Source organism: Peromyscus eremicus, chromosome 9 (genome assembly GCF_949786415.1).
Source record: "Peromyscus eremicus chromosome 9, PerEre_H2_v1, whole genome shotgun sequence".
In the NCBI taxonomy this organism is placed as follows: Eukaryota; Metazoa; Chordata; class Mammalia; order Rodentia; family Cricetidae; genus Peromyscus; species Peromyscus eremicus.
The window spans coordinates 75,687,396-75,714,396 of record NC_081425.1 but is presented as its reverse complement, the minus strand read 5'-3'; the positions used below and the strand labels follow the sequence as shown (position 1 = coordinate 75,714,396).

The window sequence follows — 27,001 nt, the reverse complement described above, 5'->3', positions numbered from 1 at the left end:
GTTGTTTCAAAAGTCTAACCCCTGAGTTCTACTCTGGCATCTTTTCCCTCATGCACGGTGATGTACGTCATCAGCCACAAGATCTTTAACCATGTTTGTGTCACAATTTGAACCACTACACTACCAGCTGAATAAATGTGTTTTATGAGCTACCAGCCACATAAAACATTTCCTTACTGTAACAATGCTCAACTCAACCTCCAGCCCCTTCCCTTCCACAAGACGTCTGGGAGGTGCAGGGGGCGCCAAGCCTCTAATCATACAGTTGGTTTCTCAGATAACCAGTCCCATCCTTCCGGGCTTTCCAAAAGCTCCCTCATTAGCATAGACTCAGGTATGGGTAGAAGGTGCTTGCTGTACCGATCTCCTTCGTGGCTTTTAATACAGGAGTTTTAGGGCCTCCGTCAGAAACACTGAAGGAGAACCAAAATGTCTTTTTAAAAACTGAATATTCCCTAATTGAAATGAGTAATACTGGTCTCTGAATTCCTATTATGTTTTTAAATTTATTTAACATTTATGTATAACTTCTTTAAATATAAAAACTGTTTTCCAAATAGCCTGCCTATAAGCAACTTAAGAGCAGTAAGTACATTGTTTTGTTTATATTTCTCAAAATACAGCCAATGTATGAATATTAACAGAAAAAATACTCTCCTAACTTTCTTGTGCCATAATTCCACCCTCCTTAAAATGCGGGTAGTTATACATCTACCTCAAAGGGCTGGGTGGGAATCCAGTTCCCATAGGTAAAGCCCATTACATAGATGCATGGTTTGTACGTCATAATTATTGGCTTCTATCATCACTCTGCTAGAATTTAAATGGCCAGGAATGAATTACATCAGTACACTGGGCTCAGACATCTGCAGCAGGGAGAGACCCATCCTAAGTAATGGGTGGTCAGTGGAAATGTGGCAGCCATGACACTCAGATATGTGACCTCCGTCTTCCAGTGACAAGTCATTGCCTTCTTGCCTGATATATGCCATATGCTGAACAGGTCCCAACAACAACAACAACAAAAACTCACAAAAAACAGTGAGAGACTCCCTTTGTGCAGGGAATGCACAATTATTAGGGGACACAACACAGAAAAGTCTTAAGATAGAAGAATATCTAATTCAGCTTGGGGAAGGAATGGGTGGGAATGTGAAGACGCTTCTCAAAGGAATGATTTCTAAAGAAAAAGGGATGCAAAGAGACCAGGATATGCAAACCACAGAAAAGGTCTTAAGTAATTAAGTAAGGTTTTCAGGTACTAACGTATCAACAAAATAGAGATTCCTCCCCCCCCCCACCCCCACCCTCTACCTATCAGAAAGCTTTCAACTTCTGCAAACAAAGAACTAAGTCCAGATGTGGAACTATCCTTTTCAAACCTGAGCAAAGCGCCAGGTTTCTTCTTCAGTGACTCGATTATTGACAGCTGATGACCAGCACACAAGAGGACCTTCATGGCACTAAGGTGACTGAGCAAAGAGGCTGAAGGGGCCTGGACCACTCTCCCGACCTATAGGACCCACGTGCCCTGAAGAAAACACACCCAGTTCGGGGTCCTGACGCGAGTCCTGCCTTGGTGCACTTGGGGTCTCACCTGATCCGGGAGTGATGAGCGGCCCTTCCAACTCAAGTGCCTCGTCTTCAGACTGGTCGTCTAGCTTCTTTTTTTTTTTCTTTGTCGGATCTCTGGGTTTTTTTAGGAGGGAAAGTTCTTCAGGGTGTCTTATATCTGTAAAGGAATGGATTAAATGAAAAGTTACCACAGGAAGTTTACTTCATCTATTTCCTTCTGTGTATGTGGGTGTCAGCATTCTGCCCAACACATGAAAGGGTGATAGATGACATGCTAAAAATCCCCAAAAACTACAGCAAGAGAATGCTTGGCTAGCCCACACAGAGCCCTGGCCTCTATTCCAGCACTGGAGAAAAAAAAAAAATCTACCCAAAGCACTCTTAATTCACTATTAGCTAACAGACAGAATGACGTCAAAGCAGACAGACGAGAACCCGCTAGGACACAGGATGAAACTACCACACACACCCCCACACCCCCCCCCCCCCCCCAGTGGCGGTTCACGCCTTTAATCTCAGGAAGGTGGATGTAAGTGACTTCAAGGCCAGCCTGATTTACACAGCAAGTTCAGGACGGCCAAGACATGTCTAAAAAACACTTTCCAAAAACCAGAAAGAAAATTCTAGAACTTTTATTCATATACTCATTTTTATCTAAGAATTTATATTATCTGTTATCAACCATTCTCTATGTTATAAGGTACATGTGGTGCACGAAGCATGTATAATAGATTACCTTAATAAACAGGCATTTTATTTTAACTTTATGCATATGGGTATTTTGCCTGCATGTGTGTCTGTGAGCTCCTTATGGGTGTGAGCCACCTTGTGGGTGCTGGGAATTGAACCCTGGTCCTCTGGAAGAGCAACCAGTGCTCTCAGCCTCTGAGTCATTTCTCCAGAGTCAAGCTGGTATTTCTTCCATATTAGATACAGTATACACCATGTTCCTGAATCGCGAGACTCAACATTATCCCTCCCCTCAAACTAGGGGACCTCAGTCAACTCTCCCCATAGTTGATAAGAAGGTTGAAAATTGTGTAAGTGTGCACACACGCCCTTGAGTGCATGTGTGAAAATCAGCGGTCAGTCAAGATCAGGTACCTTCCTCAATCATTTTCTAACTTTTTCCAACATAATATTTTTATTGACTATTTGGGAATTTCACATCATGCACCCCAGTCACACTCACTGCCCAGTCCTCCCAGGTTGGCACACTCCACCCGTGACCTACTCCACCAAAAAAAGTCCAATTTGCATTGCCCACACACTCAGTAGAGCATGCTCAAACTCCCAGTAGCCAGCCCCTGAAAGAAAACTGAGTCCTTCCCCACCTGCCCTCAGGCCAGAAGCCCTTAACTGTGGAGAGCGACACTTCAGCATCCTCATCCCGATTTTTATGAGTTCTCTTCCATGGCTTTCTGTCTATTACTTTCTGGGGGGTGGGCGGGGTTGGGTTAGGGTTGTCACAGAAACGTTCTGTGCCTCTTTCTCAACTGTAAGCCTGCAGTTATCGATGCCACTGCAAAAGTAGCTTCCTTGCCCTTTACAGTCAGTAGGAACTCGGATCATGGACTTCCACATGGTTTCTGGCAACAGTATGGACCACGGACTTCCACATGGTTTCTGGCAACAGTATGGACCACGGACTTCCACATGGTTTCTGGCAACAGTATGGACCACGGACATCCACAGGGTGGGTCTCCATCATCAGCATGTGCCACGGACCTCGGCATAGCCCTCTGTGGCAGCACAGGCCAGGCCATCAATATGGCCTCTAGTGCTCGACCTTATTATTGTTATTTTCTTTTACAAGACAGGGTTTCTCTGTGTAGCTTTGGAGCCTGTCCTGGATCTCACTCTGTAGACTGGGCTGGCCTCGAACTCACAGAGATCCACCTGGCTCTGCCTCCTGAGTGCTGAGATCAAAGGCGTGCGCCACCGCAGCCAGGCCCTTATTTTTTTAAGACAAGTCTCCCACTGAACTCGGTGCTTACTGACTGGCTAGGCTGGCCGGCCAGTGAACTCTAGTGACCTCCCATCTCCAGCTCCCAACACTGACATTAAAAGTCCATGCCATCATGCCTGGCTTTGTACATGGACGTCAGGAATCCAAATTCAGGTTCCTATGCTTCTGCAGCAAGCTTTTATCTACTAAGCCAACTTCCCACCCCCACAGATGATAAATTAATATGAAAATGAAAACAATCCTAGAAGAGACAAAGCCTTCTCTGCAAAGAGTAAAGCTGGTGAACTTGGAAGAATTAATTTCAAGTCATCGCAAAGCTACAGCAATAAAGAGGTGGTCAGAAAACAGATGAATGTGGGAAGGCAATTCAAATGGAAAGAAACACCTTCAACAAGTACTGCTAAACAGTAAAAGATTCACAGTTTTTGTTTTTTCAAGACAGGGTTTCTCTGTGTGCCTGTCCTGGATCTCCCTCTGTAGACCAGGCTCAGAGATCCGCCTGGCTCTGCCTCCCGAGTGCTGGGATTAAAGGCGTGCGTCACCACCGCCTGGCTAAGATTCACAGTTTTTAACGAGAACATTAACATTCACCTAACTCAACGTGTTAAAAGTTAATTCTTAACGAATTGTGGACCTATATCCAACAGTGACACTAAAAGACCCAGATTCCTTAGAAAGGGTGGAGGAAGTGTGAATGAGATCGTCCCTGACAAGATCACGTCTGAACACTTGGGTCTCAGAGGGGGATGCTGCTGGCCGAGGTTGTGGAACTGTGATGCTGCGGAGCCTTGACGAAGGACTGTAGCACTCTGAGGTGGCACTCACAGAGGGCTTTGAGGGTTTACAGCCTTGCCCCACTTCCTGTTCACCCTCTGCTTCACGTGTGTATAATGATGTGATCAGTCAGCTTCCAGCTCCCACCACCAGGCCTGAGGCTTGCTGCCAGGCCTCCCTACATGATGGACTGATCCCTCCGGAATCACAAACCAAAAGAAATGCTTCCATCTGTGAGTTACTTTGGGTCATGGTATTGTGTCTCAGCAACAGAAAAGTAACTAATACAGACACATACCCTCCCACCCCCACCCCGCGAATTGCCTTTGGGGCTGGAGAAATAGCTCAGCAGTTAAGAGCTCTTGCTGTCCTCCCAGAAGACCCACATTTTGTTCCCAGCACCATACTAGGTGGCTCACAACCACCTGTAACTCTAGTTCCAGGAGATCCGATGCCCTCTTGTGGCCTCTGCTGGCACTGGCACACATGTGATACATATACACACATGCAGGCAGGCACTCACACATAAAATAAAAATGCATAAATCTTCCTCTGTAATTCTGATTCCAGGGGATCTAATACCCTCTTCTGGCTTCTGAGGGCACATGCATTTGGTACACATACCTATGTGAGGGCAAAACACACATTTAAATAAAGTAAAAATATATAAATTTAAAAAAATTAACCAGCCTGCTCTTTGAAAGGTACTGTTCAGAAAATAAGGAGAGAAGCAATATATTGGCATAAATCTGCAAGACTTGTATTCAAAATATGTGAAGAATATACAATTCCAAATAAGGTCACTGGGCTAAAGACTGAGACAAGTACATGAAGTACATGAAAAGATAAGGAATAGCCATCCATCAAAGAAACGTGAATTAAACTATACCCGCCAGAACAAAGCATCTTCGAAAACACACAGGGAACTATGACGTATGAGGAGAGGGCCATCCGCAGCTCTCACACCCAGCTAGCTGGAATGGGAAATGACAGAATATGTGGAAATGGGTCTTCGGTTTCTTATAAACATGCAGCTAACACACAACTTGGATATTCCCCTATTTACCCAACAAAGTGGAAAGCACATTCACAGCAGCTTTATTCAAAGTCCAAACTGGGAGTAACTCAAATGGGTAAGCAAAACATGTGAAATATGCCTGTCACTGGAAGTAACACTCACACAATGGAGTCCATTCATCAGCAGAAAGAAACAATTTACTGACACGTATAATAAAGTGAATGAATCTAAAGTGGAAGAAGATCATTTGAAAGGAGAAAATTCGTGATTAAAATCTATGATTCCACCAATTAATTTCCACAGAATGCCAACAAATCTCAGTGACGAAGAGCAGCTGAGCGGTATCAGACGGGAAATCTGAGAGAAGACAGAAATATGTTGAAGGAGGAGGATGGTGAGTTTAGGCTAGCCTGGGCTTCAGAGTGAGTTCGTGAATAAGATCCTCTCAAAAAACCAACCACTTCAAAGTTTTACACTTTAAATGGGTACAGACAGTTGTATGCTGGTTGCACCACAATTTACTTAATTAAAAAAATAAAGGGTCAGGGATGCGGGGTGCGGGCCTTTAATCTCAGCATTGAGGAAACAGAACTTTGTGAGTTCAAGACCAGCCTGGTTTACATGGTGTGTTCCAGGCCATTCAGAGTCACCTAGTGAGACCCTACCTTAAGAAAGATCAGGAGGCCGGGCGGTGGTGGTGGTGGTGGTGATGATGGCGCACGCCTTTGATCCCAGCACTTGGGAGGCAGAGCCAGGCAGATCTCTGAGTTCGAGGCCAGCCTGGTCCATAGAGCAAGATCCAGGATAGGCACCAAAACTACACAGAGAAACCCTGTCTCAAAAAACCAAAAAAGAAAAAAGAAAGAAGGAAGGAAGGAAAGAAAGAGAGAGAGAGAGAGAGAGAGAGAGAGAGAGAGAGAGAGAGAGAGAGAAAGAAAGAAAGAAAGAAAGAAAGAAAGAAAGAAAGGAAAAGTAGAGAGAGATGGAAAAGCCAAAAAATGAAGAAGAGGGAAAAGAGCAGCAGAAAGCAGGCTGGGACAGATCGCTTAATCACATGACCACGGTTTATTAGTGGCAGCCTTCCTGCTTCAGAGGCTCACAAAATTACATGTGACCCACTAGGATGATTCGGGAAGCTCTTTATTTCCAGGAAACAGAGACTAAGGTCTACCATTCGGCTGAAGGGCTGAGATACTTTTTTTTTTTTTTTTTAAGGTTTATTTATTTATTATGTATACAGTGTTCTGCCTGCATGTCTGCCTGCAGGCCAGAAGAGGGTATCAGATCTCATTATAAATGGTTGTGAGCCACCATGTGGGTGCTGGGAATTGAACTCAGGACCTCTGGAAGAACAGTCAATGCTCTTAATCTCCGAGTCATCTCTCCAGCCCAAGAGACACAATTTAAGGTAAGAAACACTCAGCCATATTACCTGAATTCAAACCCCAGATCCATGTTTACTGGAACTCAGGGAAGCTACCCAGCCCGCCAGGGTCTGGGCTTCCTTATCAACTGCTATAAAAAGGAAGGGACAATTGTCTTGTCTTAGACATTTTACAAGTCTCCTTCTGTCTATGAAACATACATTCCACAACCCTAGTGGATACCCTGCAACTCCAGGTGGTATCAAACTCTACTGTGACTCTAAATGTTTCTTGTACATACACACCTGTAAGAAAGCATACTTCCAAATGAGGCACAGTAAGAAATTAAACTGTAACCAGTAACAAAACAGAACAATTACTACACAGACTCCTCTAACAAACGAAAGTTACGTAAACACAGTGTTGCCCATATCTGTGTTTGTTCTTCCTGTGGTGTCTTGAGATGGTTCTTCAAAGGCACTTTTAGGCTTTTTTGCAGACCCAGATTGCCAGCATTGTGCCTCTTGCACTCTGAGACCACTACAGAAAGATTAAACACGAACTGTGACAGCCCCCGGGTGACTAGGGGCAGGAGATGTGCATATACAGCAGACATACTGGACAAAGGGTGATTTACCACTGGTGAGGCAAGGTGAGATTTCACCACACTGCTCAGAAGGGTACAAAACATACCGCTGTCAATTTCTGGAATTTTCTATTGGATTTTATAGAACTGTGTCTGACCACTGGTAAATGGAATCTTGGGAAATAAAACCACTGACAGCATGGGAGAATTGCCACATGTAATGTTTTCTTCTACTTGTTAAAAAAACAAAAACAAAAACAAAAACAAAAGTCATGGTAAAAATAGAAAAAAGTATGAATTATTTATGTTTTTTGTTGTTGTTTTGAGACAAGATCTTGCTATGCACCTTGAGTGTCCTAGAACTATGTAGACCAGGCTGGCCTTGAACACAGAGATCCATCTGTCTCTATCTCCCCTTAAGCATTTTCTTATTGAAGCATAACTATGTAGACAATAATCTGAACACCTATGCAGTATTCTGTGTAAATATAATGACCATTTCTTCTAATTACTGATGTCATTATAAATAATATTTTTATGAATAACTATGTTAATCTTTTTCCATACCCTATTCCTTTGCAATTCATTTTTGTGAATTATTGGATTACTACCAGAGGCCATGATAATTTTAAGGCAAAAATGAAACAAGAAGGCATGTATCTTATTTTTAAAAGCTGGCTTTGAACTCTGTATGTAGCTGAGGATGACCTTTAATTCCAGGTCTTTCTGCATCCACTACCTTCCAAGGGCTGAGATGATGGCAGGTATGATGGATACTTGTAACTGTTAACTTGACACAATCTAAAATTACTCTGGTTTTTCTTCAGATCGCATACTTTTTTTTTTTTTTTTTTTTTTGTCTTTTTAAAATCACCTGGGAAGAGGGTCTCAATGACGACTGTCTAGATCAAGCTGGCCTATGGGTATGTCTGTGGAGGACTGTCACAACTGATTTGGAAAGACCCAGTCCATTGTGGGCATCACCATCCCCCTCGGTCCTGGAATGTCTCATCTGAGAGGGACTTAGTATTTAGAATATTTAAAAAATTCAAAACATTAAATGCCTCTCTAAGTCATCCAATCAAAAATGGGCAAATAAATTCCATAGAAGAAATAGAGAGGGCTGGAGATGGGGCTCTGTGGTTAAGAGCACTGGCTGCTTTTCCAGAGGACCTGGGTTTGAGTCTCAGCACCCACATGACAGCTCACAACTGCCTGTAACTCCAGTCCCATGGGATCCAATGCCCTCTTCTGACTTCCATGGGCACTACACACATGTGGTGTATAGATATACACAAAGGTAAAACACACACATAAAAATAAAGCTTAAAAAATTCTAAAGGAGAAATACAGAGAACCAACAAATATTTAAAAAGAAAACATTTAACATCATTAGTTGTCAAAGAAATGCAAATAAAAACTACATGGAAGGCTGGTGGTGGCGCACGCCTTTAATCCCAGCACTTGGGAGTCCAAGGCAGGTGGATCTTTGAGTTCGAGGTCTGCCTGGTGTAGAGAGTGAGTTCCAGGACAGCCAGAGCTGTTACACAGAGAAACCTGTCTCATTAAAAAAAAAATAATAATAAAATAAAATAAAATTTAGCTGATCACTGGTTGTGCACGCCATTAATCCCAGCACTCAGAAGGCAGAGGCAGATGTATCTCTGTGAGTTTGAGGTCAGCCTGGTCTATAGAGCGAGTCCCAGGACAGTCAAGGCTACACAGAGAAACCCTGTCTCGAAAACCAAACAAAACCAAACTAAAAACAACCCTCCCCCAAACCTCTACCCTGAAATCCCATCTCACCCCAATGAGAATGGCTATCATCCAAAAAACCAATGTGGTGCTAGAGGGTGAGTGTGAACTAGTGCAGCCACTATGGAAATCTGTGGGGTGCTTTCTCTAAAAACTGAAAATAGAGCTACCATCTGGTCCAGCTGCAACAGACCCAGGCACATACTCCCAGGGTCTTTTAGGAAGTCAGCATGCCACGGGAGTATTTGGACATTTATGTTTACTGCCACACACTATCCACTACAGCTGAGATATGGAACTGGCCTGGATAAGCAGCAGGTGAATGGATAAAGACATTGTGATAAATAAACACAACAGGATTTCATTCTGCTACAAAGAATAAAATTAATGTCATTTTCAAAAAACTGAATGGAACTAAAGAAAATCACATTAAGTGAAATAAGCCAGTTGAAGACACACAGTCTGTGTTTTCTTTCATAATCAGAATCTCTCTCTCTTTATATATATATATATATATATATATATATATATATATATATATATATATGTTCATATGTGTGAATGACATGTAAACATATACAAACATACGTGTGGTGAACATGAAAGCAGAGGGAATGAGAAGAGCAGAAGAAAGTCCACGGCACAGGCACTCCCTGGTGCTGAGCTATGACCCACTCTGCTCCACCACGTGCTCCCTGCCACAACGGATGGAAATCTCTAAAGCTGATGTCAAATCTTTCCTCTCTTTAAGCTGTTTCTCTTGGGTATGTGTCACGGTCACGGGGACTTTAACACACACAAGTATTTATGAACTGCACTTTTAATTCTCAGTGCACACTCGGATTTAACTGCCATCACTGCTGTGTCTAGAGAAAAGAAAATTCCAAGCTGAGCTGGAGGGATGGTTCAGCAGGTAAGATCATACATTGCTCCTGCAGAGGACCCAAGTTCAGTTCCTGGCACCCACATCAGGCAGCACGATCACCCTTAACTCCAGTTCCAGGAGGAACTGTTACCTCTGGCCTCGGAGGGAACCTGTACTCATGTATACACACCCCCAAATAGACAATATACATAATTAAAAATAATAAATCTCTGAAACAAGAAATTTCAAGCTTCTGCCATGCTTCAGTACTGGGGGCAGGTTGGCGGTGGCAGCAAACTCTTTCCCCATGGTTGTTTCCCCTTAGAGAAATTACACTAGTGTACGGTAAAAAAGTCAAAATATTGGAGGACACAAAATGAGTCACAGCTGGGCTGTGACACACTTCCACCACCTCTCTGTGTCATTCACTGTCCAGCTGGGCGGGGGAAATCAAGCATGTCATCTAAAGTCTTCTCAAGTGTTTCTGGAATGTTTTCTGGGGCCTGAGAATTTCTGCACTGCACAAGTCATACATTGAGAATTTTTGTTCCTAAGTCATTTCCTGTCCAGCTCATAAGCTAGCTATGAATGTAACTAAAACAACAGCAAAAAATACTAGTAACTAACTTTTCAGCCTGTCATAAGCAGACAAGGAGCCCTTAACCAGCTGGGCCAATGCAAACTGCCTGTCATGTCAAAATATTAAACTGTATGCTTGGGGACCTCCCTCTCCAGTATTCTCAGGTGCTCAGCATTCCCCCAAGCTCATTCTTATAAACGTTCTATAGGTAAGGTTTTGCTTGTTTTTTGTTTTTTCAAGACAGGGTTTCTCTGTGTAGCCTTAGCTGCTCTTGGCTGTCCTGGAACTCACTTGGTAGTCCAGGCTGGCCTTGAACTCACAGAGATCCACCTGCCTCTGCCTCCCGAGTGTTGGGATTAAAGGTGTGCGCCACCACCGCCCGGCTTGTACCCACATCTTATGCGGTAACTAGAAGCTTAGAGGAGCTCCTCTCATTCTCTTGGTGATTGACAGTCTCATCCTTGGTCTGCATCAGCCACTGTCAGCACATGAACACGACTATGCAGCTTTCATTCTATTATACTGACGACAAAGAGTAAGCCTAACCATTCATAGAGGAGACTATTTTACTAATGAATGAATTTAGAATTTACTGCTTGATGAACAGGAGAGAACTCGGGGATTAAGAGCTCATGCTGTTCTTGCGGAGGACCCAAGTTCGTTCCTCAGCACACAACTGCCTTTATCTCCAGTTTCAAGGGATCCAACACCATCTTCTGACCTCCATGTGCACTGCACTCACAGGCATAAACCCACACACAAACACACACCTACACATTATATCTTCTTTATATAAAAACATAATCTACTGACTTTACTTTGTGCCTTTTATCAGGAACTAGTAAATTTAAGAATCTAAATTAATGGCTGGAGAGATGGCCCAGAGGTTAAGAGCACTAGCTGCTCTTCCAGAGGGACCTGGGTTCAATTCCCAGCACCCACATGGTGGCTCATAATTGTCTGGAACTCCAGTTCCAGGGGGGTCTGGCATCCTCACACAAATATACATGTAGGCAGAACACTAATGCACATAAAATAAAAATAAATTATTAAAAAAATCTAAATTAAGTATGAGTGGGACTAGTGAACAATATAGCACTACGAGACATGAAAACGTCAGACATAAAACATACTGTCTCACTGAACAATAATACTGTGTGCATGTGTATCACATATATGTGTATATATGCACACATATACAGAACTGTAGGGACCCAGGGATAGAAGAACTAAGAAATGAGTACACAGAAGGGTGTTTGAGGGAAATAATTTTAGATTTTCTTTAAAGAAAATGTTTCTTGCTAGTTTCTGGTTAAATAAGAATAATGAGTGTACATTTGTTTTTACTTTTCCAAGGTGACACACAAAGAAATATCTGCCTGTAAAGAGTTTTCCAAAGGGGTGTGTGTGTGTGTGTGTGTGTGTGTGTGTGTGTGTGTGTGGTGGGGGGAGACACAACAGCAAGAAAGAATGTCAGGAGGTAGAATTGATGGGACACACATAATCTCAGCACTCAAGAAGCTGAGGCAGCAGGCTGTCTACAAGTTCAAAGCCAGCCTGGGCCACAAAGCAAGATCTTGTCTCAAAGAAACAGTAATACAAACAAATACAAACCAAATAATAAGAAATGCCAGAAACCCTCTGGAAGGAAGAAGCCAGATAGAAGAGCAGGAACTGGCTGACCAATGTGGAACAGTATCAGCAGCAGAGACCAGCGAGGGCCACTGACTCACTGGGCCAAATGCCAGGAGTCAGGAGGACCAAACCAGCACAGCAGGCAAAGACAGTTTGCCAGTTTCCTGCTCCATTACTGTCTTCAACTCGCCTAACCTACCTTTAGGTTCCTGTCAACAGAAAAGTGTAACAGCTCAACAGAACATCCTTGAGCTGCTGAAAAGCTCAGAGTGGGGACTCTGCTCCCTGACAGAGGGTGATGAGCTAAGCTCCGCCCAGAGCTCCCTAGTAGTGAGTTAGGGTGCATCATCACTGTAAGCTCCGCCCAGAGCTCCCTAGTAGTGAGTTAGGGTGCATCATCACTGTAAGGTCTGCCCAGAGATCCCTAGTAGTGAGTTAAGGTGTGTCATCACTGTAAGCTCCGCCCAGAGCTCCCTAGTAGTGAGTTAGGGTGCATCATCACTGTAAGCTCCGCCCAGAGCTCCCTAGTAGTGAGTTAGGGTGCATCATCACTGTAAGCTCCACCCAGAGATCCCTAGTAGTGAGTTAGGGTGCATCATCACTGTAAGCTCTGCCCAGAGATCCCTAGTAGTGAGTTAAGGTGTGTCATCACTGTAAGCTCCGCCCAGAGCTCCCTAGTAGTGAGTTAAGGTGTGTCATCACTGAACTGTGAATGGACATTTGAGAAAGGCTTTCGGAACAGAAACTCTAGAGACATCTCTTAAGATTCCTACCCCAGGCTCTACATTCCAACAAGGTGGACACCGCCATGAAGGTTATTAAGCAACTGATCTTAGGGGAGATAATCCTGGGTTATCTGGATGTGTCTAATATCATCACATCATCCTTTACAAACAGAAGAGGCTGAAGAAAGGCACAAGAGAGATGAACTAGGAGAGGTCAGATAAATTTGTGGGAAACTGGTGGGGAAATTCTTATTCCTACAACTACAAGTAACCCAACTGTACCATGAAAAACCCACTCTCAGAGCCTCGAGGGGGCAACAAAGACCTCAAGGGTCAAAGCGGAGGACTTAGGTGAGCCATGCTGCCATGCCCAGGCTTTCAGCCTAAAAATGAAAATTCTGTCTTGTTTTCAGTTGCTATATTTCTGACGCTTCCTGACAGAGGCAATGAAATTCTAACAGTTTCAAATACGAAGGTCAGAGGCAAAGCTCAGCAGTGGAGTTCTTGTTGGTGTGCACAAAACCAACGACATAGTAGAAGCATGATACCGAGTCCAAAATGAAACGACCTCAATGAGCTAAGAAGAATGAGAGACAGACATCTGTGAGATGAACAGGACATCGAAGAACCAGAGATGAAGAGGTTTAGGTATCAACAATGCGGAGGGTGTCTCCGTATCTTCTCTGCACCACTGAAGTACAACTGCATCACAAGTCAACCATCTTAAATTTACTGAGTGTCTGCGCAATAAACACCCAAGAAGCACTGAAAATGAAAATGTAGTGTCACCGTGAAAAAGCTCAATAGAAGAGATGTAGTCAGTAGGAGGGTCAACCCAAGAACACTGCCCAACAGCACCAAGTGATCAAACAAAGGGGGAAGAATGAGTAGGAAACATTTCACACAAGAAACAGGCCCGGGAGGAGTCTCCAGAACAACGGACGGAAATAAACCCCTAACCAGGCACATTGCTATGAAACTTCAGAGCGGAGGAGGAAAGACCTTCCAAGTTTCCAGAGAGAAAAAGCAGCCACAAAGAAGAGAGGAAAATAAAAACTCACAGCATCACCACGCCTTAATAACAACGTGGAACCTACCAGACAAGTGAGCAGTGACTTCCAACTCAGAGGGGAAAATAACTCTTACTCCAATAATTCTATTAAAAAGCACAATAAAGTCAGTTTCAAATTAACATTTTAAAATTACTTATCCTATTCACCTTTTCCTTACTACAGGAATGATCTTATTTCCCACCCTAGGGAAACAAAATAGGAAAACATAGGGATCAAATGTGACAGAAGACATTTCAACCGTGTGTTCGTGTGTGTGCCCACATGAGTTTATATGCAGAGGCTAGCGGGTGACCAATCCCTGGGGCCGAATTAGAGGCGGTTGTGAACCACCTAACGCGTATGCTGGAAACCAAGCCCAGGTCCTCTGTAAGAGCAGTAAGCGTTCTCAGTCACTGAATCCTCTCTCCAGCCCCTTAAGAAAATAATTTTTTAAATGTTTCTGCTTAAGGAGTGTACCAAAAGGAACAAGAATGGATAAAAAGGAACATTTAAAGAGACTGTTTGGAATAACCCACAAGGAGACAGTGGCAAATGGGTTATCATCATGGTACAGATGACATGGAAGATTCGCAGAGATCTGGAGGCAAGATCAGTATATACATGTAATGAGTCACTTTCTCATTCTGCAACAAAATACTTCACAAGAGCAAGAAAGGAATGGTTTGTTTTGGCTCATGGTTTGAGGACACAGTCCACCACGACAGAAAGGCATGGGAGCAAGAGCCTGAAGCAACTAGTCACATTGTAGCCACCGTCAACAGGAAGTGAGAGAAGGGATGCTTTGTGCCACCCCCATTTCTCCTTTCTGCTTGGTCCCGGACCTCAGCCTATAGGAAGGGACTGTCCAGTTAGGGTGGATCTGGACAACTCCTCACAGACACGCCTACAGATTTGTTTCCATGGTGACTCTAAGGCCCATCAAGCTGACAAGATTAGCAGTGCTAAGGATGACCACCCCGTTCCTGGTCTATGTATCTGGCTGGCTGACGGAGCCTTTTACTCTCGTGGGGTGGGGTGGGGTGAAGACGAGATCTGGCCTAGAACATGTTCAAGTTTAAATTCAATGGAAGAAATGAATTTGCACCTAAAAATGCTTTAGTGAACAATGATGTCTCTTTGAAAAATATACAAAGCTGAGCGAATTTTATGATAAATTATGATAAATTAGGATGGAGGGTCTAATGAAGATGGAGTGGCAAGAATTTAGACTGACTATCCTTTATTTAAACAATAATAATGAGAAGCCAAGGGGATGAATATGGCTTTACCTGTACCAATTTACTAGCTAAAGGCAGCAGGGCCAGGAGGGGCAGAGAGTGCCAGCTCTTGCCGAGTTGAGACACTGGAGATGGAGGTCAGGGAGGCCAAGATGACTAGAGACAGAAGTGAGCTCTGTTTACAGAGAGGCCTCCCAAGGTCTCAGAGACGGTCCCTGGAGTCTGGCTGACTGTGATCTGTGTCTGCGAGCAGAAAACACTCAAGACTAGGAAACAGACTGAAAGGACCCATGACTGAAACCAGGTTGCCACCAGGAAGAGTGAAAAACTCCCGAGAGAGACAACACCTTAGGAGGTAGGAGAAACTGGTCCCATAACTAATTAATGATGGCTCTGGATCTACCCTGATAAAGCTAAAAACAAAACCTAAAAAACAAACAAAAAATCGATTTCCTTACAATCTGACTGGTGAGCAGAAAAAAGCTGGCACCACTTGAAAGGAATTAGGAAAAGAAAAATCCAGCTACCAACCACACTAAATTAATAAAGCCTCTTACACAAGCTAGTATGATGTGGGAAGAGGCAGGGAAAATACAATTCGTAACCATGAGTGAAGGAGGAGGACGGGGAGGAGGCAGGAAGTGGGCAGAATGCTCCAGACGGACAACAGAGGCTGCCCTGTGGAGAGTCCGAATGCTTAAACGGAGAAGAAGTGCAAACACAATGAAGGCAAACATGAGAGACTCAAATAAAACTAATAAAGTCAAACCTCTAGTGCTGAAGAGATACCTGGCATGGCAAATACACTGGGTAGGATAATCAGCAGATTAGCAGAGGCCAAACCACGGAACTCAAAGACGTAACAAGAGACCCTGCTGGAAATGAAGCACACTTGGGCATCACTAAGAGGAGAGCAGAGAGCACACAGAGGAAAACAGACGTCTGTGAAATCATGTTGGCCAGGAGACAAGACATCAATTACTGGAGAGAGGAAAATCCAGAATTCTTCAGCGTCTTTCAAAAATAAAGGCAAAAAAAACCCAAAACAACAACAACAACAAACAAACAAACAAACAAAAAAAACCAAGATTTTTTTTTTACAATAGATAAAGAACAAGTGAGAACCCGCATGCGGAAGTTTCATTTTCGTTGCTGTGGTGAAACAACCCAACCAAGAACAACTTACAGAGGAAGGGTTTACTTGGGTGACATTTCTAGGTGACGGTCTAGGAACAAGACAACTGGCCCCGTCATACACACACAGAGAAATGAATGCACCCTTGCCGCCCGCCTGCTAACTAGCTTTCTTCATTCTTATACAGCTCAGAGCTCTGCTTAGGGACTGATGCCGCCCACAGTAGGCCTGGGTCCTCCTACTTCAGTAACAACCAAGACAATCTGCTACGGACCTGCCGACCTCTGTCACCAGAAAATTCTTGCTAAAGAGCTGCATAATCCAGTTACAAAAAAAGTGAAAAAATAAAAATAAAAAAAACCCTAATACTGTTTTAAGTAAGGTGATGATTTTGCCAGTGTTCAGGGCCATCCCGGAATACAGGCACAGGCTCAAGGTGGACACCCCTGCAGTTACTATGAAGACGAAAGTGGAAATAGCTCCTAAGTCAGGGGTGGAGATAACTCAAAAAGGACAACTATAAAACCCTAGAAAGCAAGGAAGGAAACAGGAAGAGAAAATAGAGATCACAAACTGTTTTTCACAAACATTAAAACTTTCCTGTTTCAATAACACTTCACAAAAAGTTAGCCACACACTGAGAAACACTTTCAAAACATGTCCAATAAAAATTCTACATCCAGAATATGCAAAGAATGCTTGTAGTTCAACCAGATGGCCCGCTTATAAGAGAGGGAAAGAATTCAAACATATCTCACGTGTAGTTCCCTTTGCTTAGCTTTGGCCGCAGCAGCAGAAAGAAATAATGCCGAGGAGGAAAGACTTTCCTCTGCTCACAGCTTCCCTCCACCAGCGTGGAGCCTGTGTGGGATCTATGCGAATGGTGTCAGGTTTGAAGGCAGAAAGGGCCCTGGAATCAGGCTTGCTCCTAGTGACCTACTTCCATCAGCTAAAAGGTTCCAAAGGTTCCACAGCCTCTTAAAATAGTATCACAAGCTGGGGAGCAAGCTTCACAATGGGAGCTGTGGGAAACACTTCAGACTCAAATCATAACATCGCCCAAGGAGCTAGACACGGGCAAGTAATCACTGGACTCTCATCTACCAGAATGCTCAAATAAAATGTTTCAAGGACACAGCACGTCTTAGTCACTGTTCTATTGCTGTGAAGAGACACTATGACCAAGGGGACTCATGAAAGAAAGCACTGAATGGGAGCTTGCTTGGTTTCAGAGGTTTGGCCCATTACATCATGGTGGGAAGCATGGTGGCATACAGGCAGGCGCTGGAGCAGTGGCTGAGAGCTACATCCTGATCCGTAAGCAGAGGGAGAGCCTGCCCTGGGCTTTTGAAACCTCAAAGCGCATCCCCAGTGACACACTCCTAATCTTTCAATAAGGCTATACTTTCTTGGCTTTTTTTTTTTTTTTTTTGGCTTTTGAGACAGGGTTTCTCTGTGTAGCTTTGGAGCCTGTCCTGGAACTTACTCTGTAGACCAGGCTGGCCTCAAACTCACAGACAGACCCACCTGCCTCTGCCTCCTGAGTGCTGGGATTAAAGGTGGTATGCCACCACTGCCCGGCAAGGCTACACCTTCTTATCCTTTCAAATAGTGCCACTCCCTGGTGACCAAGCACTCAAATATATGAGTCTATGGGGGCCATTCTTATTCAAACCACCACATTCCACTTCCCAGTCCCCACAGGCTTGTAGCCATAACATAATGCAACAATTCATTCAAGCCAACTTAAAAAGTCCCCCACAGTCTTTCACAGTCTCAACACTGTTTAAAAGTCCAAAGTTCAAAGTCTCTTCTGAGATTCAAGGCAATCTCTTATCTGTAATCTCCTATAAAGTCAAAATCAAAAAGCATATTGAACTAGGCAGTGGTGGCACATGCCTTTAATCCCAGCACTTGAAAGGCAGAGGCAGGCGGATCTCTCAGACGAGGCCAGCCTGGTCCACAGAGTGAGTTCCAGGATAGCAAAGGTTACACACAGAAACCTTGTCTTGAAAAAAAAAAATAAAACAAGAGAGAAAAAAAGCAGATCACATACTTCCAACATTCAATGGCACAGGATATTACATCACCACTCCAAAAGGGAGGAAAGGGAGCACAGTGAGGAAATACTGGACCAAAGCCAAGCCCAAGGCCAGCTGGGCAAACTCCAAATTCTGCACTTCCATGTCTGATGTCAAAGCACTCTTCCGATCTCCAACTCCTCTTCAGTTTGTTGACTGCAACACACTTTTCTCTCTTGGGCGGGTTCCAGACCTGGTCTGCAGCTTGTTCTGGCAGGTATCCATCCCACAGCTGTGGTATCTCCAACATCTTGGGGTCTCCAGTGAAATCCAGGCTTCATCTTCACAGCTTCACACAATGGCCTCTGTAGGCCTCCATGCAGACACCTTTGACCCACACCTGGCCTCAGTGACTTTGCTTAGCCACAGAGGGAGACTCCACAACCCCTTTATTGTATCCTCGACTCTAAAGCCAGAGCCATGTGGCTGAAGCTGCCAAGTTCTGCTGCTTGGCGGGGCTGGAACATGGCCCCTGTTCAGTTACATCTGCATCAGCTTTGTTGTGCATGGTTTCCTTCCTGGCCTAAGCTTTCCTTTAATTCCTTTTCATAAGTTGGAAGCTTAGCCGGGTGGGGTCTTGCCCTGAGGTCACCACTCCCGTTATTACATTTAGCATCAGGCTTTTCTTTAATCTGTTTATCTCCCTGAGCCCTGGACTTAGCTCCATTACACTTCCTGGTGCTCCTCTCCTCAAACTATACATTTTGCATTTTTCCTTGCTTAGCTTTCTCTTTTTCATTATAGATCTTCATAAAAGTGACCACTAATAACCATACAACACAGTCAATACTAGGCTGTCTTACAATCTCCTCTGTCAACACCATTGATTCAAAACTCTTCAATTTTGCTTCAGGCAGATTTTCAGGTCAAGGGCAAAAACAGTCACATTCTTCGCCAAAATATCACAAGAATGGTCTCTAGGCTACTTACTAATATTCTTCCCCTCTGAAACTTGAGCTGAGCTGACACTGCTCTCAGCATGACTGCCCTTGATCTTACTAGGGTGGCCCAGTAAGCCCCATTTGAAGTGTTCAACCACTTTTTTAGTCCAAAGTCCCAAAATCTTCCATATTCCTCCAATAAACAGCATGGTCAGGCCTGTCACAGCAATATGCCAGTCTTTGGTACCAAGTTCTGTCTTAGTTACTGTTCTGCTGTGGAGAGACATCATGGCCAAGACAACTCTTATGAAAGAAGACACTGAACTGAAGGCTTGCTTACAGTTTCAGAGGTATGGTTCATGGTATGGTTTATTGTGGTAAGAATCATGGTGGCATAAAGACAGGCACTGGAGTAATAGCTGAGCACTACATCATGATTCATAAGGAGAGACAGATAGACAGACAGACAGACAGACAAGCGCCTGGGTCTAGCACGTGTTTTTGAAACATCAAATCTCCCCTCCAGGGACATTCTTCCTCCAACAAGACCACACATCCTAATCCTTCTAATCCTTTCAAATAGGACCACTCCCTGGTGACTAAGCATTCAAAAACATATGAGCCCATGGGAAAGCATTCTTATTTAAACCACCACAGGGCAGGCAGCTGGAACTCTCAAGTACTGCTGGTCAGAATGCAAAATATTATGTCCAATTTGCAAATGGGGCTGGAAAATTTCACTCTTTTAAATTTCCTATGTTTGATGACCCAGAATTCCTACAAGAACTACAAGTGGGTGGTCTTTGTATCTTTATTTAAAATTCTTATTCCATTTTATTTATTTTGCATGTGTACATATGTTTGTGTGGATGTTGGGGGTGGGGTCAGAGGACAACTTGCACTAATTAGTTTTCTCCTTACACACTAAGGGTCCCAGAAATTGAACTCAGGTTTTCTGGTTAGGTGGCAAGTGCCTTTACCTGCTGAACTATCTTATCATGTGTCCTTAGATTAGTGATGCATTATTATCTTTCTGTTGCTGTGATAAAACACCATGACCAAAAGCAACTAATAGAAGTTTATTTTGGCTTATGGTTCCAAAGAGTTCAGAGTCTACAATGATGAGAAACCATGGCAACAGGTAGCAGGCAGGGCAGCAGGAACAGGAAGCTAAGAGATCACATCTTTTACCTCAAGCACAAAACAGACAGGGTGAACTGGAAGTAGGGTGAGGTTACATAATTTCAAAGCTCCACTTCCAGTGACATACTTTCTCCAACAAGACTGTGTGACCCAAACCTTCCCAAACAGCATCACCAACTGGGGACCAAATGTGCAGATACTGATGACCTGTGGGAACATTGCCCATTCAGACCACCAGAGGTAAATTATACACACAGGGCAGAAAGCATTATGCTAGGTGGGAAAAGCCATAGAAGGCTACATACTGTTGTACGGTTATGCTTAAATGACATTTGTGAAAAGGCAGCCCTTATAGTGATAAAAATAGGTCAGTGGCTGGCAAGGTCAGAACAGCAAAGGGGACCAAGGAAACGACAGGGTGATGAAACCTGCCCTATCACTCTGCTCTAAATTTGCCAAAATGCACTCAGTACTGCCTAGAAGATCATATACTTCAATCACACTGACCAGACAGTTAAGTGAGAGGCTGGAGAGATGGCTCAGCTGCTAAAAGCATTGGCTACTTTTCCAGAGGACCTGGGTTGGATTCCCGACATCCACATGGCAGCTCATAACCATCTATAATTCCAGTTCCAGGGCATCTGATGCCCTCTTTAGGCCTCCCTGCGCGCCAAGTACACACATGGTACACAGACATACATGCAGACAAAACACCTACACACAAAATAAATCTTTTTTTTTTTTGTTTTGTTTTTGTTTTTCGAGAAAGGGTTTCTCTGTGTAGTTTCGGTGCCTGTCCTGGATCTTGCTTGGTAGACCAGACTGGCCTTGAACTCACAGAGATCCGCCTGCCTCTGCCTCCCAAGTGCTGGGATTAAAGGCTTGCGCAACCACTGCCCGGCTCACGAAATAAATCTTTAAAGTTAAGTGAAATCACAGCACTTGGGAGGCAGAGGCAGGCAGATCTGTGAGGTTGAGGCCAGCCTGGTCTACAAAGCAAGTTCCAGGACAGCCAGGGCTATTGCACAAAGAAACCCTGTCTCCTCGCCACCCCCCAAAAAGAGTTAAATCAAATGAAAGAGAGTTTTCATATAGTCACTCTAATCAAAATGCCATTTGATCTTTATGTTTTGCTCAGTTTGTCTCCTTAAGGGCTTAAGAAAGGAGCATGTCACAGACCTGCTTATGGGTGAATTCACAGACCATTTCTCAGTCCTTTTCTCTCCTTGTCTCTAATATAAGGAAACTGCAAACATTAGTATCTTCCTATGTTTCTCTACTCTCTCTTGCAGCTAAGACTGGCCACATGATCCAGGTGGACAATGAGATGTGAAGGAAGATTCTGGAAGGTTTCTGCTTCATTTATCAGCCAAGTCGGGAAGAGAGCTCAACAGACCACACCCTGAAGGGGGCCTGTCCTGATTGGTTTTTAAATCAACTTGACATCTGAGAAAAGCAACCTCGAGAGAGAAAATGTCTCCACCAGACTGGCCTGTAAGCAAGTCTGTGGGGCATTTTCTTGATTAACGATTGACGTGGGCAGGCCAAGCCCTCTGTGGCGATAGCAACCCTGGGCTGGTGGTCTGCAGTTGCATAAGAAAGCAGGCTGGGTGAGCCATAGGAAGGAAGTCAGTAAGCAGCACTCCCCTATGGCTCCTACATCAGTTCCTGCCTCGAGCTCCAGCCCTGGCTTCCCTTAGTGATGGAGTGGGACCTGGGACCTGAGAGCTGAAATCACCCTTTTCCCCAAGTTGCTTTTGGTCGTGGTGTTTATTACAGCAACAGAAACCCTTACTAATGCAGGGCCTTACGAACAGGAGGCCAAGGCCACATCTGAAGGGTGGAAGGGCCTGTCCTTCGAGACACGTTAACTAATCACTTCAGTTTTCTCATGTAACTTCTCATGATGGGAAAATGTAAACCCTTACGTGGAACACAGCTGAGTTTAGATTTCTAGTACTTACAGCCAAAATAAACTTAAAAAGAACAAAATATATGAGAAAAATAATTTGAAAATAAACTAACAAGAATGAGAAAAGTAATTTGAATATAAAGTAACAAGGAGCACTAAATAATTTTTAGACTGAAAAAAACAAAACAAAACAACCAACCACCAAACTCTTTGTGGGTAGAAACACGCATAAAGTGCTGCTGGAGAGATGGCTCAGTGGTTAAGAGCACTGGCTGCTCTTCTAGAGGACCTGGGTTCAATTCCCAGAACCCATATGGCAGCTCACAACCGTCTGTAACTCCAGTTCCAGGGGTTCTGACATCCTCACACAGATGAAACACCAATGTACATAAAATAAAAATAAATTATTTTTAAAAAAGAAAGAAGCATAGAGCATAGAACAATAATCTGACTGATTCTTCATTTCTTTTCATCTTTACAGGAGCTCCCCCCGCCCCCATCTGCTCTGTACACGTGTCTCTACAAAGTCCAGCAGGAGGGAAAAGGGAATGGGTCAGCACGTGCCTAACTAATTTCACTAGTGGGAAGACCTGAACCCCCATCTACTAACACCAACCTAACACACTGTGAGCACAGAACTCTGTCAGTATGGGGCGCACATTGGTGACGTCACCACACCAGCGTGCAGGTCAGAACTCGACAGCCTCTGCTGATGATGTTCGTTTAAAAGGAAGAGGCAAGTCAGTCTCATTTAACCACCACACGGCATTTTTGTGAGAGTTAAATTACAAAGAAATCATTTTTACCAATTTTAAAAACAAAGAAAGAAACCCTGGAAAGGCTGTCAGTGTTCAGCACAATTAGGTCATTTCCTGTTCGGTTTGGTGTCGGTCTGTACCGCTGACCCCACAGTAGCCGGCGTCCCTCACAAGACTCCGGGCTCTGAGGGTATCTGCATTTGGTAACACTGGCCATGTCATTTTTCTTTTTTTGACGCTACTTCTCTTACAGTCGTCAAGAGCCAGAAGAGTTCAACTAATGAAACCACAGTGACCAGCACTTAAGTGAATTCATTTAATTTGAGGAAAATTACTCGGCTTGAATATTAAATGACTAACAGGAGAAAATCATTGCCGGGAGCAGTTATGAAGTGACTTCAGTGTTTGGTCCAGTGGTGGAAAGACGAACAGTGCCTCCAAGCTTTCCCTACACAAGGCCGACAGAAGGTATTTCACCCCTGTGCAGATCTCTTCATCCGCCTTGGAACACAGAGGTAACCAGACAACAGCTAAGCAAGGAGTCGGACCATGCTCTAATACAAGTTACTTGTGGACACGGGATTTAGATTTCTGTAATTTTCATGTATCTCAAATAGATACGTTTATAAAACCATTAAAACATACAAAAGCCTAATCACAAGTCACTCATAAATGACACAAATGTAGACAGGCACACTGCTAACTGGATTTAACAACTGTCTATCAAATATGCACACTTTCCTTCCCAATTCACACACTAACATTTTATGGTATTTATAAGGAATATTTTTCAGCAAGAACAATCTTCAATTACTACTAATAAATAAGTTAAACATGTAGTTATTGAATTACTTAAGGCCAAGTAGCTGCCTTAGTTATTTCTATAACCAACTCTCAACTCCAGAGTGATTTAATTACATCTTTAAGTCCCAGCTTCCTCTAGGCTCCTGCAAGCCTGCAGATGCTGTGGCTTGAATACAGGATATCCTCCACACTCAGTCTCCAGGTGGTAGTGTTAAACACAGGTTGTGGAGCCTCTGGGGCTGGGGCCAGGCTGGTGTCACATCTCATCCCAGAACTCTAAAGGTAAGAAATGCTAGACTTACACGTGGCTGAAAATGGCACGGTATTAGCAGTAGTAAAGGCTGTAACAACAACAAAGACAAACATGCCCACAGCTGTATTTAGGAAGGTGGAGAAATGTAAGTACAGACACTTAAATACCACCTACATTTACCATCACTCACAAGAGAATGTGGCAGGAAGGATGAATGCTGTGCAATAATCCTTTTGTACACTGTGAAGATTTGTCGCTGTGGCTCGTTTAATAAGGAAGTTGACTGGCCAATAAATAGCTGGACAGGATAAAGTTAGGCAGAAAAGCCAAACTGAGAATGATGGGAAGAAGGATGGCAGAGGCTGGAGTCACCAGCCAGACACAGAGAGCAGATGAATGTGCCACGCTAATAAAGGTACAGCCAGGTGGCAGAGTGTAAATAAAGAATATGGGTTAACTTAAAATGTAAGAGCTAGTCAGTAATAAGCCTGAGCTATTGGCTGAGCATTTACAATTAATGTAAGTCTCTGTGTGGTAATGTGGAAGCTGCTCCAGAAATGGGAAAACTCCACCTACAGATGAATGCCCAATACATTTATGGGTAAGGTTTAGTGACAGCACGTGGATAATAAAGAGGGGAATACGAGCTAAGGTAAGGTATGAAGAGTTCTAAAGTTAATCAGGGCACGGAGGTCCTTCCCATTGTTCTACTATGACCTCCATTTAATTACATTTTATGTGTTTCCATGAGTTAAGGTATTAGAAATAAAACATAGGTGAAAAGTTCCTAAACACACACAACCAAATGTAAGCTCCTGTAAAATATCAGGAACAGTTTAACAATACTGCCACTGTTGTTACTCAACACGACTAAAAGTCTAATTCGTCATATCAAGACACAGTGGGAGACAAGACGTACAAATGAGAAAGAGAGTAAATTATAAGAGGTGTGATTATTTATACAGAAAAGTGAAATATAAATTGTTAAGATTTAAGACAGAGCCCAACGAAGATATTAATTAGATAGATTACAAGAAAAAAGAAATCGATGGCATTCCTAACAGCAGAGACTGATGAAGGAAAAGACAGGGCTGGGAAAGGGTCAGTGGGTACAGCGTGGAAAAGCTTCTGAACTCAACCCTAAGCCAGGCATGTTGGCACACTCATAATCCTAGCACTTGGGAATGTCCTAAAGAATGAAACAAAACTAAACACCACCCTACTCTGAAAATCCCTAAGATATACAGAAGAATACTCGCTGGAGCTTAGCCTCAGCAAAGATAATTTGGACAAGATGCAGCAAACACTAAGCATAAACATGAAAGATCTGGGCAGGAAATGGCTCTGAAGAAAGGAAGAGGACTTGGGTTCAATCCTCAGACCCCACATGGTAGGAGGTCAGAACCATCTCCAGAAGCTTGTCCTCTGACCTCCACATGGACATCATCATGACATTTGCTCCGCTGCAACACAAGCAATACATAAATCAATGAAAAAATGTTTGAGCCATGTGTGGTAGCACACACCTTTAATCCCAGTAACAACAGTGCAAACTAGGCCACATGTGCTCTGTGAAGGGAGTTAGGAGGACGTCACTTAAGAATTTTACCTAAGCTGGGCGGTGGTGGCACACGCCTTTAATCCCAGCACTTGGGAGGCAGAGCCAGGCGGATCTCTTTGAGTTCGAGGCCAGCCTGGGCTACCAAGTGAGTTCCAGGAAAGGTGCCAAAGCTACACAGAGAAACCCTATCTCGAAAAACCAAAAAAAAAAAAAAAGAATTTTACCTATATTACCATGACTTAAAAATGATAAAGTATCAATAATTCTAAATAACCTAAATAATGGGAATTAAGTAACTGTTACGTAGTTCTTTGTACTTTTCAGTGTTTAAATTTGTATTATCCCATTAAACATAAATGAGAAGCATTAGATAAAAACAGTGATATTAATCTGACTGTATGTCCCCCTCTGATACCCTAAGTTCCTAGAAATGACAGCAAAAGATGCCTAAAAACTGGAAAGGATGAACACTCCTAAGACTGCTTGTAAACAAGAACAACACACATTTCAGAAGGTTTAATAATAATAATAATAATAATAATAATAATAATGAGCTGGGCAGTGGTGACACACACCTTTATTCCCAGCACTCGGGAGGCAGAGGCAGGTGGATCTCTGTGACTTTGAAGCCAGCCTGGTCTACAGAGTGAGTTCCAGGACAACCAGGGCTACACAGAGAGACCCTGTCCGTGTGTGCGCGCGCATGCGCGCGCGGGGGGGGGGGGGGGGGGGCGCGGGGGGGGGGGGGCGCGGGTGTGTGTAGTGGAGTCCTAAAGTAGATACTGACTTGGTCAGAGCCCCTATCAGAACCACAAACAAAAATGGGAGACTCCACACGACAAACGCAGAGACTCAACTCAGGAGCAAGGAGCGCTGTGCTAAGGATCAGCAGCCCCACCCCAGCCTTGCTTCCAGGTGCCTGAGACAGCCCAGGAGCATCTGCCAATGGCTCTAGTAGCAATTAATGAGGACCGGGTGTCCTGAAGCTATCCCAACCAAAAACTTGTCAATAATATGCTACACCAAAACAAAACCTCATCGCGGTATTTGCTCTAAAACTGAAACAACCTAAATGTCCACTAACAGGGAACGCTGGGGATGGGGAGTTAATACTAGTGCAACTATACACGATTACTGTAAAATAGTAAATTGTATAAAAAAAAAAAATACATGTAACTGGGGGCAGGGAGACGGCTCAGTGGGCAAGAGCACTTGCCGTGCAAGCCTGAGGATGTGAGTTCAGATCCCCGGCACCTACCCAAACAGCTGGCAGTGACTGTAATCTCAACGCTGCGGAGGGCACACGGAGGGCAGCTGGGGCTTGCTGGCTGCCAGCC

The 27,001-nt window shown here is 43.8% G+C and overlaps 1 protein-coding gene across 3 annotated transcripts in view; it reads right to left on the bottom strand.

The window, feature by feature from the left end:
* Positions 1 to 27,001, bottom strand: part of Fermt2 (FERM domain containing kindlin 2) — an 83,447-nt gene that overhangs the window by 24,821 nt on the left and 31,625 nt on the right. For all 3 annotated transcript variants that reach the window (XM_059273767.1, XM_059273766.1, XM_059273768.1), the window contains exon 4: positions 1,598 to 1,732. In XM_059273767.1, coding sequence (XP_059129750.1) covers positions 1,598 to 1,732 — 135 coding nt within the window. The remainder of the gene's footprint in view (positions 1 to 1,597; positions 1,733 to 27,001) is intronic.